This window comes from Sabethes cyaneus, chromosome 3, assembly GCF_943734655.1.
Source record: "Sabethes cyaneus chromosome 3, idSabCyanKW18_F2, whole genome shotgun sequence".
Classification (NCBI taxonomy): Eukaryota; Metazoa; Arthropoda; class Insecta; order Diptera; family Culicidae; genus Sabethes; species Sabethes cyaneus.
In genome coordinates this window covers 94258633-94271768 of record NC_071355.1, presented here as the reverse complement: position 1 = coordinate 94271768, position 13136 = coordinate 94258633, and the positions used below count along the sequence as shown (strand labels likewise).

The 13136-nt window shown below is 37.6% G+C and overlaps 1 protein-coding gene across 7 annotated transcripts in view; it reads left to right on the top strand.

The window, feature by feature from the left end:
• The window catches only part of LOC128741802 (GRAM domain-containing protein 2B-like), a 43673-nt gene that overhangs the window by 14288 nt on the left and 16249 nt on the right, over window positions 1-13136 (top strand). For all 7 annotated transcript variants that reach the window (XM_053837861.1, XM_053837859.1, XM_053837857.1 and 4 more), the window contains one exon: window positions 8547-8693. In XM_053837861.1, coding sequence (XP_053693836.1) covers window positions 8547-8693 — 147 coding nt within the window. The remainder of the gene's footprint in view (window positions 1-8546; window positions 8694-13136) is intronic.

Here is a 13136-nt window from a genome sequence, read left to right as displayed (position 1 = left end):
ACAATCGACAATATGTTGGTCATATTTCTAAAATTTATGCCGAAGGTACAATACTAGAAATTGAGTTAAGAAATCTCGATAAAAATAGTCTAACGAGCAAAAATTGAAATTGTTTTCTACTATTTACTGGGATAACAAAATGCTTTTCTTCGTTAATTTTATGAGGTTAAGTGCTCTGAATGTTAATTATAGTTAATAGTATGTATATGAGTATGTGAGTACTATAGTCAATGCGAATAATTTTCATTAGATGATTAATTACTGAGCAAAAAAAAAATAGCAAGCTTTTTCATGTAGGGTTGCGGCACTAGTTCTTCAGCCTGTTTCTATTTTGAGCCTACTCTCTGTTCTCCGCATCCTAGGGAAAAAATTATCACTATTTTTTAACAATATACACTTCTATGGTTGCACATTCATTTTGTGGTGATAAATTGGTTCTTCAGGTACAGGTAACACGAAAACAGAGTTGGCCCAATAATAGAAGTATGCCGAAAATACCATCCAATGCCCTAGGTGAGTTCTTCACATATGCATAAAATGGTCTGGTCGTGTGGTAATGTTTTGGTTTGTTCACCCTGTGTGGAAGAAATGGCAATATGCTGGCTCGGTATGAGTGTTGTATTTTTTATTCGTGAAATCGAATAAAAAGAGCTACCAGTGTACACTCAAGTCGCTTTTTACGCGAAGGAGACGTCCCGCGTAAATCAAAACGGCGTAAACCCCGAAAATCGCGTAAAAAAACCCGCGTAAAGAAAAACTGCGTAAATTCCAAAATTCGCGTATAAAAAAACCAAAATTTTGCGTAAAAAAATCTTTGTGGATTTTAACACTACGCGAAAAAATAGACGTTTTGAGCACATCCGCGTAAATTCCGAAAATCACGTAAAAAAACCGCGTCAATTTCGAAAATCGCGTAAAAAACCGCGTAAATTCCGAAATTCGCGTAAAAAACCGCGTAAATTTCGAAATTCGCGTATAAAACCGCGTAAAAAGCGATTTCAGTGTACTGTACACAGGAACATGAAACATGCTAATAGTAGACCGGCTGGCTGCCGACGTCGACGTCGTCGTCGTCATCGTTTCTGTGTCTGTTTGAGCATGCATCTGTAAGAGAGCCATAGTAAGATCGCGAGCCGTTGTTGGTCATAGTATAGCCAGTTGTTAGTTAGTTTTCGATGTGTGTGCGGCCTGCTAGCTAGGCAAAACGGTCTTTCGCGGCCGGCGCTTACCTTAGTTCAACGTTGGTTTTGTTGTCCATAGCATCTTAATCGGTTTCACTCGTAACAGAGTTCTGGTTATTTTTGCATTTACTGTTTTCGCTAATTTACCGTTGAACTGGTAGCAATGTCAGTTCTATTTTTCGTGTAGAAGATATGTGTATGTATACCTACCTTGTGCGTGAAAATGTCATTCAAGAGATTATTGATTTTCTGAACGTAAATAAGAATGCCCTTCTAATATTTTGAGAAACTTATTACTAGGTACCAGTAGATTTATTTATCTGAATAGAGCTGTGATTTCAAATTGTTTTGTGTAGCGAAAGCTATGTTAATTTGTATTTATTAGTATCTAAAATTAGAGGACTGTGCTGAAGAGTTACTTATCTAATTACTAGAAATATGATTTAGTCTGTTTAACGTCAATGGTTTGATCGATATAATGAAGAGCTAACAACTTTTTCTTTATTTCTCGTCTTTAATACATATCTGCATATGACCATTAAAATTTGAGTCAATATTGTATCCATATTTAAAAAAATATATGTATTACTAAAGAAAATCAATTGTATACTTGAATTTAAATTTGGGATCATTTAAAGTTTAGTTCATAATAATGGACCGAACAATAATGTTGGATTTCTATTACAGAGCTAAGTGAAATTCAAAGTTGAAAGGATGAGTTCAGTTGTGTTGAAGTTTGAAATTAGTGATTTTGTACATCTTCTAAATTAGAAGCAGTTCGAATCATACATTATTTTTATACTCTGATGTGTTATGTGTTCTGTATAAAAAATGAGTTATCAATGCCGAATATTAATAGAATAGAAGTGTAACTTATTCTGTGATGTCAGTATTAATTATGTACGAAGATGGCATCAAATGTGTACCATTTCTCATTATTTCGGAAGTGCTGTCAACATGCACCGGTACAACAGGTAGACAGTAGCGTAACGATGTTAGGAATCCTTGTACCGAATAGCCGTCATTTAAATAGATGATACGACATTGGCTGTGCGGTTTTGTTCGGCATTACAATTCTATAGGATGTGCTACACTTGCATTGCCGACCTCCGTTAGCAGTAGTGCCGAGTGTTTTGTCGGGAAGAAGCAGCAAAGGCGAGTAGAAGAAAAAGCACACGAAAGGCTCGTTTTATGACTCGTAAAATTTCCTCGACTATGTTGTGTCTTGTGCAAGGTATCACCGGAACGGCGACCGGTGACAGAAATAGCAAAATTAATCCCTCCGATGGAGTGTCAGCGGAAAAACTTGACAGCACCACCAACGGCAAATGGGGAATGTTACGGAAATCTAGGTATTTATGTCTGGTAGTTTTACGTTGCTGTGACAGAAGCGGTTATGCCTATTATTTATCACGAACTTTTTTAACCAAATAAATGTTGTGGATTCATACAAAATTAAAATTAAAATTAAGTTAAATACACTAAATTAGTTACACAAAAGATATATAATATTTGCAATCGGGATTCACATTTGTATAGAATTGTATAACGTACATACTTGTATGCATTATATATCAGTATGTTATAATTGTCCAATGTTTGGAATATTTTCAAATTAATTCTAAAATCCTCTTTGAGAATACTATTTCATTTAGTTTATATAGCGCGGTCTCCTTGGCTATTCTTGTCGTACTTACTTGCTTCTACCAGCAGAGAGCCGGAGTGGTTCTTGCCGTATCAAGAATTCCTCTCCACTGTACTCGGCCAATTCGTTGAGCGACTCGATACGCGTAAGTCGGCTTCGACCTAGTCGAGTCATCTAGCACCCCTCCGTTCCTGATGCTAGTGGAGTTCTTAAAGAGAACAAATTTCATGGTTTCACGGAATTCCAGGTTTTCTAGTAATAACGTCGAAGTCATCCGCGAAGCTAGTTAAAAGTTGGTTATTCTTGTTAGAAATTGTGCCTTTCGTTTCGAAGTCTGCTCGCCGGACCTTGTTGTTGCCACGCTTTTTTTGCTTTCCATTACTTGTCATCAGTTATTTCGTGCACTCGGGGTTTCTTCGTCTAGCGAACTATGCCATCTCGTAAACATAAGACGTAACTACATTTATGAAATTCGTAAACATTCGTAGCGGACTCTCTATCTTGCTGTGCTGTGCCAATCGAGGTAGCTTGTTAACTAACTCCTGCACTAGCATCGGGTTGTTCAGATGGTCTTGTAGACAGACGGCCTCGACATGTTCGTACAATTGCTTGACTGTATGTATGTATGTATGTATGTATGTATGTATGTATGTATGTATGTATGTATGTATGTATGTATGTATGTATGTATGTATGTATGTATATATGTATGTATGTATGTATGTATGTATGTATGTATGTATGTATGTATGTATGTATGTATGTATGTATGTATGTATGTATGTATGTATGTATGTATGTATGTATGTATGTATGTATTTATTGTTTCCATAGAACTACTGCAGAATCGAATTTATCTACTTTCATGTCAATGCTGTTCGTGAAGCACTACAAGGGGTTGGGTGGGTCTATAAGCAATGTCTCTTACATGATTCCACGGCACTCCTTCCAGCATAGACCTGCGGTTTCTAGATACATAACTTCACCGTGCAAATTTATCTTGCGTGATGATTTGTATGCTAGAAGGGCGCGTCAAAATCTTCTCCGTCCTTATATGACTTCGGCTGGTTACCACATCTCTCATCCAGTCTTCGTTTCATTCGATACCCTGATGCTCCCTCCCCTTTACCATAATGATGGTGTATGGCAATGTAATAAAATATATGTTATATTTGTATAAATATACAATATATGAAGATTACTAAATATAGCATTTTTCCATTAAAATGAACTGAAGTATATATGGGCAAAAATTGAACAATCTCACCAGCAGTCCTTCGAATGGAATGGAGCTGCATTATTTGAGTTTCCATTATTCATTTAAAGCGTCCAAGTGCTTCCATTATCAATTTAAGTTTTTCTTCTGGTATCCTTGAGCATTATTTATACTGTTTTCGGCCAGAGTTTATACTGATGTAGTAGGAGGTGCTTCATAAGTTAAAACGAAATAAATACCGTGAATGCAGGTAATTCCGATCAGCTCCTAATTCCGATCACTCGACTAAAGTAGCCGATTTTTAAAAGATTGAATTAAAGTTCATAGCTCAAGGGCAAGCTTTGATCATGTGGATTCCTATAAACTATGGTTTTTGATTAAATCTTCTCAAAATCGACTACTTTAGTTGAGTGATCGGAATTATGGAGCTGATCGGAATTACCCGCGGTCACGGTAATTAAAATTGAGTTTATATATTTCCATTTTACCGGGAGCAGGGCAAAGGCCATTAGAGTAAACCTCTTTCAGATTTGTTCTCCAACAGGCATAAAAACTTACCTACTGATAATGTCGTATGGCTGAGCCGTCACCAAACGCGCAGTTTTGAGATCAGGAATCCGGGAACCACTCAGCATCGCACATCCTAGCTTGGCTACTCAATAGAGCATTGGGTAAGGCCACGTGACGCTAGGTAGGGGCTTGTGATGGCTGGAGCTATGTTGGCGCTTCCTCATTTGCCTTCCCAATTTCACACCCTGTTCGCACAATTGCTTGACTATAGGTCCCAAACTGGAAGACTGTTTTCAAGCGAACCGGTCTTGGTGATGGTGGATTTTTCGCCACCTTCGCCAACAATGTCATAAGCAATTTCTATGGTTTGTAGAATAGATTTCGCAGATAAGAATTCACGTCAGGAACAGAGTCTAGCATTACTAGTTTCCCCCTGAACTTGGGAAGACTATGTGATACAATTTTCTGAATGGTCAACTGATCCCTTGAGACTGCGCCCCGACTAATCTATCGTAATATGAATGTTGCCATAAATTCTTGCAATATTTTCGGATTCAGACGAATAGTTCTGGTATACACTCTCGTTACTGTCTACTGTGTTGCCTTATTCTGTACCGATTTTTTCTGGTTGAGAAACCGCCTTTAGGTTACGCCGCAGTCCTGATTTCGGAATAGCGTCCCGACTTTTACCTACCACTGATTCAGTGTCTATTTTCTCCTAGAGCCGTGTCGCCAATTTCAATTTTTTTGCTTCAACTTCTCGTCTGCAATACCACTGACTGTGCCCGCACCAGCAGCCGTGTTATCCTTCAGCGCTTGGACCTTCTGAATGCTATCATCTATTCCCCTTTAAATAGCATCCCTCTTTTCCAGGAACTCTTTCTCTGCGGTAAGTTGTTCAGTTGTCAGTTCAGTTGTTGAGACGGTTTTGTCTTGAATACTATACCACAGACTAACAGACGTAACACCGAAGCCTCATTCCATCGTCAATAAAAACGATCATTTCAAATTTTCGCGTAAGTCAAGACTCAAACAACAGTCGCTGCGCGAGAACGTCGCTCACCTGCGCTGGCGCTAATGTCAGATATTATACAAGTAAATTTATAGCATTGCTAAATTTATAGCAACCTACTCTGCGTAGCGCGAAGACTGCACCAGGTGATGCTAGTATTTTTACCAAGTTTTAGAGGTGTCAATGAAACGATGTTTTGTTAGAAAATTTGTTCAAAGTGTTACACCTGTTAGTCTGTGACTATACCATCGTTAGTTTTGAGCGCCCTTTTACTACTTCTTGGTAACGGTCCAAATGAATGTCCGTACCCTGTAACAGTTATCCTCGTAGATGTTTTGCGGAGAAGCAAAGGGCCTCCAACTACGTCGACAACGCTTTCTTCTCGTCATCGATTCTACCTTCGTGCAAATAGTGCATCTTGACGAAACTCTGATTGAAGCAACGGCCTTCTATCTTCAAGAGATTGCACAACCTGTCGATGACCACCTTCCGGTGCACCACGCAATCCTGTATTCTGCCCAATTTTACGACCCAGCTCTTTGAAGGCTGCACACCTCAACAGTAAAATTGGCTCTTGGCGGATCTTCAAAGCCTTTTTGCGATAGATGTTCTGCAGTGTCACGATTCCAAAATTCGGGGGTTCTAGCTGCTCGTTTTGTAGTCATTCTATTTGAAGTGTTTTTGATCAAAATTTAGTCAAAGAAGGATGTGTTTTTTACGTACCCTAAAACGGGGTAACATTGATCAGTTCAGGAAAGTTAGCAGAGATTGTTTATTTAACTTATTTATGAGAATGGTCTAACTGATCAATGTTACCCCGATGATCACTGTTATCCCGTTTTACGGTACTTTATTTCTCTCGGAAATCGTTCAACGTATTGGAACAATTTTTTTGTGATGTTGGTAGAAGTTTGGAGAAGAGTTTTATAACTTTTGAGCTTTTTAAACAAACCATAACCTAAGAAAAAAGTCTTCTCCGAATCTCGTTTCCGAATCCATGTCCCGTGGTCGGATCGTTACAAAATTAGCATCAAAATAAGCGGCATAATCAATACAATCAAAATTAGAAATAGAAATATTAATGATTCTCTCAAAAAAAAAATCCCTGCAACTCATCATTGTGATAACACCCGGGTGTTTGCTGCCTGCACTGCATTTCTTTTTGCTATAATCGCCATTTTGTGAGCGATATGCTTATTAAATTCTATGCGTGCTGGTGTGTATTGGGTTTACCCTTCCTTCAAAGCTTGCTCTACTATACCCATGAATGGCCTGATTATACTAAGATTCGACCCCACGACCACTCGCTTGTCAAAGCAGCCCCCAAAATTTTTAATTCGCGGTGTTCCCTCAAAGTTACATTAATATAAAATATAGCAATTGTTGGGCCTTTTGCTTTTTTGGGCTTTCTTCGTGTTCCGTTTGATGATGGCCCAATATTTCTCGATTGGGAGAAGCTCTGATGTTTGGGAACGTTCTTGTCCTTGGGCACGCCCTGTGCGTTGTTAGTGGCATACCACTAACGGGTTAATGTCATTTTCTCGGTTATGGTCCCGGTTTAAAAAAAAGCTTATCAAGCCACAGCCACAGATTACCTGCCAAATCAGAAGTTTCTTAGCGAATTTCGACAATTTCATATGTTTGAAAATGTCATTGTTCCCTTTGGGTTCTCGTATAAAAATTCTACCCATGAGCCCTACTAGCACGGTTGTTACAAAGTAGTTGTGATAACCGAATTATGACTAATTTCAGTTGTAATCCGGTTGTTTCAACTAAATGGACCTAATGTGTGCTACTTGGGAGGTTATTTGGAGGTCTGGCTTGACATAAGATTCGTATTGAACTACTTCGTCACCAGTGTTTTGTTTCTCTTCGCGATTTGAAATTATTACCTTCTTATTAGTCGACAGTTCCGCCTTGTTTTTTATCCCGACTTCATTTGTCATTAGTCATTAGTCTAATTTGGCCACTCTTATTAACGATGTTGCTAACTCGACGTGTGGATTAGATAGTTCAGAATTCAGATTTTAGCAATGCCGGAGCATAAATTTCTACACACACACACACACACACACACACACACACACACACACACACACACACACACACACACACACACACACACACACACACACACACACACACACACACACACACACACACACACACACACACACACACACACACACACACACACACACACACACACACACACACACACACACACACACACACACACACACACACACACACACACACACACACACACACACACACACACACACAAACAAACACACACAAACAAACACACACACACATACACACACACACACACACACACACACACACACACACACACACACACACACACTACAAAATGAGGAGTGTTCAGTTTTTTAAATGCAAGAATAAATAAAATGCGCTTACTTTAAATCTACCAAATTTTAATCATAACCGCCCTTAATTGTTAAGTTTTACGAAAGGCAGAGAGCATTTTAACTATATTGTTGTCTTCTGCCTCTGTTAAATGTTGCGATATTTGTCTTTCACTTCTTGAATTACACGAAAACATATTTTTTCGAAACCGAGAATATTGAAATCCCTCTTTATGAGTCACTTTTTGTGCAATGCTAAACATCTGCTTGCTAAACATCTGCTTGTTATCTGTGAGACCTATAAATTTCTAATATGACTGTTTATGTGCGCTATCTCATATTATGGTTGTCTTTTTTCAACCTAGTCTATCTCTATCCTTTCCTTTCATAATATGTTGGGATTCCGGGAACTCAGTCTCGAATTTGAGTTATCCAATGGTGATTTTCTATTATCTTTCTGATGCAATAATAGATAAGTAATATTTTCGTTATTTTTTGGGGTGAACTATGGGTGACTAATTAGTATAATGCTTTATCCATAAGGTGAAAAGTTTTATGACAAAATACAAATACTATTGGACTTGTTTTTTTCTCTTTGTCTTTTCAGATCTACGAGTAGCGTAGGCGCAGGATTTCGTCCGCTTCCCATCTCATCCACCATAGAGCTGCTGAGCTCTTCTGATGTTCAGAGCCAAAATAGTAATCAATTGTCTCGTAGTCCAAGTCATAATACGTCTGTGAAAAGCGATCAAAAGTAAGTAGCAAAATTTGGATTCAACTACTATGCATAACTAGACAAGGATTTGCATTGTTTATCATTGTTTTCTTTTGCGAATTGCTTTATAAGCGTGGACTAAGCGGGGAATATAAGCATACCATTCTTCTTGTTAACATTAGTTCTTAAAGCTATTTCCACTATAAGTTACTACATATTATTAAGTGTTTACTTTTTACACTACAGGCGCTGGAACTAGTTTTAAACAGCCACGCATTTTGATCGCCAAGGTGCTTTCTTAGGCAGCCCTAAATTTTACTGATGCATTGCAAACTTGTCCCAAATTATCACGGTTATAGGTGCTTGACTCTTAGAAATGCTGTAGTCATTGTTCAAAGTAACGAGATGGCGATTCTCTTCAGCAGCTAAAAAAATTTTTTTTCTAAGTTTTTTGACAACATATTTCTTGTCGAAAACAAAGTGTTTGTATGAATTGCATCTATAATCAAGTGATTCAAGATGACGTTCCTATCAGAAGATTCTGAAAATATGAACAAAATACTGCATTTTAAGCTCACTTATTTTCAACTGATTAAAATTATCGACGAGCCCTCCGGCCATTTTTTCTCATTGCCATTTTTCATATAGGCCTGTCTGTCCCTGATTTCGACCTATGAAGAGATATTGCAAAATGTTCCACGCAATACTTGTCCCAGTAAAACAGTACAATAAATTCTGCCAGGTGTGCAGCACTTCAATTATTATCATGGTGCCAATTGTGTTTCTTTACGGCATGTGATACAAGATAGATAGAGCTTCCCACTGTACACAGAATTGCTGATAAGTAGGCCATTTTAGATGGGTAATTTGTGTCTAGATATTCTCTGCTCTGCTGCAATCGTTGACACGGGGTGTGCGCTCCGTTCGTTCGAAATTCATCGCTCCAATCACAGATTAAGCTATTCTCTGGCTGCCTGCCTACGTTACGGGTGATGTACATCGGAGTGAGACCGGTTGATAAGCTCTATCTTATCAGCCGAGGGGAACTTCCTGGTCACATTTCGGGTGCCGTATAGTGCATTGTTGTTAAACCTTTCGTTTACAACTTTAGAGTAACGCTAGTAGTGAATCTGACTGTCATTTGTGTTACTACTCTGACGGCATGTGGTTTATTGTTGAAGGTTGCTCGCCAGTGTTTCTCTTCTGAACAGATGCAATAAAATAGCAAGCAAGTGACGATAAATACCAAAGTGTACAAAGTATCATGTGATGTGTGCGTATTTACTTGACAGATTGTTTACACCGGAATAAAAGTGCTGAAGGGCAATGAAAATATACACATGTGGGAAACTTTCCTGGTTAATGTGATTAAAAGAATTTCGGATGAGCTGATTGGAAAAACCATCAAACAAACAAGATACAAGATGCGTGGTTCGAGGAACTATTTAAAAGCTATAAATAACGATTTGCATACCTCACTGTGAAAACTGTTTACTACTTGCGGATTCGAGGTTATACTTACAGCTATATAGGAGTACAGTTCATGCAAAGTAGAAAAAGTTGATGTATAGAGTAAAAAAATATATTTTAGATCACACTCTTTCAATAGAGTTTATGATGGCATTAATGTTCTATTACTGTAAGCGCTCTCAGATTCATGTACTCTCAAAACTATATTTTGTACCAAACAACCAGCATTAACACATAAACGAGCAGAGTGAGAGTTTATTTTACTTTGCTAGTAGTAGATATTAGCTCTCAAACGGTTTATATCTGACAGACAGCATCTGCTTAAAAATCTAATCAGATAATGACTATAGCTGCTAACAACATTTTGCATGACAATTAATATCTACCGGGTTAAAGTATTTCCATTTAATTGTTTCATCAATATAAAGTAATTTCTAGTATTCTGAGCAGTTATCAGAGGATTATCGTCATGAGGGGTTAATTTGTAACACTTATTTACTAGTATTGAAAATATAGATTCTTTGGAAAAAATCGGCAAAAAAATATCACGAACAAAACAATTGTTTGTTATAGTTCTCTTATTTTCGTCGATAAATGCCATATTTTTCAGCATGAGCATGAAACAGTTTTTGTTAGAACACTTTGTTAGAACACTTTCCCTTAAATATGTACATCTTGCGATGTATGGAAGATTGTAAGTCACATAATCATCTGCCCTCAAAATTTTTTTTTTTTAATTTCTGAGATGGCTTATTCTGGCAAATCGATTTTTAGTTTTAAAAATGCTTGTTTCAGTGTTGTGGACCAATTTAGATAATTATGCAAAGTTGTTTATTTAAATGAACTTTATACACACACAAAGTTTCATTGAATTCTTAGAGGATCATGCTAACAGGGTCATGTGAAATCGGCCAGTTGCATAAACAAAATTGAGTTAAATATTTTTTTTCGAAAGGGGTTATGTAATATCAGCAAAAAATAATATCATTAATTAGCTCAGAATATGATCCATCTCAGATCCGCGGATCTGCAAAATGCGATGAACCTCACAAATGTACATTCCATTCGCTTTTTCCGCGCAAATCAAAGCTTTACCGTTTCGTTTACGTGAGTTACTCACGTAACCTATTTATCGGAAGAAGCCATGTACATCTTCGTATATGTAAAATGTAACGAAACTGTGTTTCCTCGAAAATTTACTAAATACATGGTCACACCGTGTCCCCCTACGCATCCTTGCTGATACTTTAAGTCCTAAGAAGCTTAAAATAAAGAAAACATAAGAGACCAATCAATAGCTCACCTTCACTTGTCAAGCTTCAATAAAATCAAACATAATGTCAACTAAATCAACTTTCACTTTGACGTGACGCTAATTTAACATTGTTTGAAACGACTTTAGCGGACGGCTTATACGTGACATTCAGATAGTTAGAGATTTTGATAGTTTATGCTACACACAGTCACGGATCTTTTAGGGTGGAATTACCAGAACCATTTTCAAATGTACAAAACCCAGTTCTCTGAATAAATGCACTGTCTACTGGCTACTTTTGTTTTGGGTTTATCTGGTTTTTGGCTGCAAACTTCTAAGTTTGCACTTATCCACATGCCAAGTTCTTCTGCCGATTTTTGGTTATAATCTACTGAAAAACTAAGTAATGGGAAATGGAAAATTTCATCGCATTCTATATAGTTTGATATGGGAATGTTGGCTGTCTATGTAGACTTCACATTTTAGTGCGTATGCCTTCAGATCTGAGATATTTCATATGTTGTAGATTTATCTGTAGCAACAAGCAACAAAAAAGTCTTAGGAAAGTTTTTGCTCATTCGCATTTTTTTAATAGAGTGGGGCGGGGCATAAGTACGACGTTTGATGTTGTCATCGATTTTCGTGAGATAAAAAGAAGCGTAGCAACATAATATATTTTATAGTGATGCAGTAACTCAATGTCTTCACATTCAACTATAAATCATCTGCGGTAATAGTGTTCTGCAAAATAAATTCTTCTTTCTTCTGATCCAGTCCCAATTCGCACTTTTACGCCATTAGCGGGGCAAAAGTGCGAATACCGCGGGGCAGAAGTGCGAAGCTCGAATCCATGAAATTTGCACAACAGTAGCTAACAAAACCATATTATCTTCAATATGCGCTTTGTTTTGGTAAGGAAATTTCTCAATTTGCACCTTTCCTATTTTGCACTGGTGTATTGCAGCCTCCGTTAGATCGAAACTTTTCCAAACGTTTGTTTTTTGTTTCATCAGCGGAAAAACATTGTTTTCCTTCGGCCAACATCTGTAGAGCACGCAGTTTTCTGCAGATCTTCCATTTCTAGTATCTGTAATATAGTGCCTAAAGTTGTATATAATTAGCTATACATTTTTGCCTCGTTCATGAATCGCACTTTTGCCCCGTCCGTGAATCGCATTTTTACCCCGCTAGGCGCTTGACGGCGTTAGATTAAATTACGGAAAAGCGAAATTATTTTGTAAATTCTTTTCACCGTATTTTCAAAACATATATGTGAGTGATGTAAAACGCTGGCACAAATTTTCAACAAGTAATATCCTCCTGTCAATATCGTGTTTACCGTACAACGGAAAATTACATCAAAACCGCCCTAAAATAACATTTGCACATAACTCAGCAACTATGCTTCGTAGGCAACCAAAGTTTACGTTAGATTCAAACTGTCAAAGTAGTCACCCATCCATGCCAATGTAGTCAACTTACTCGGAATCTGCACCGATAAATCATTGAATCGCACTTTTACCCGCATCGCCCTTTTACCCCTCCTTACTCTATGTCTAGATTTTTCTCAGGGTCTTACGCCGAGCTAAACCTTAGGTTGGTCGTCGCAGTGATTTTTCGCGTTTCGATTCAGGGTTGTAAATAAATTTTTTAAAATTTCCGGTATTTTTATAAACTTCTGTTACTGTTATACGAGTAGCGGTAGAGTATCTCTGCAAGTTTTATAATTCAAATTTTCATACTAACAGTGCAGCAAA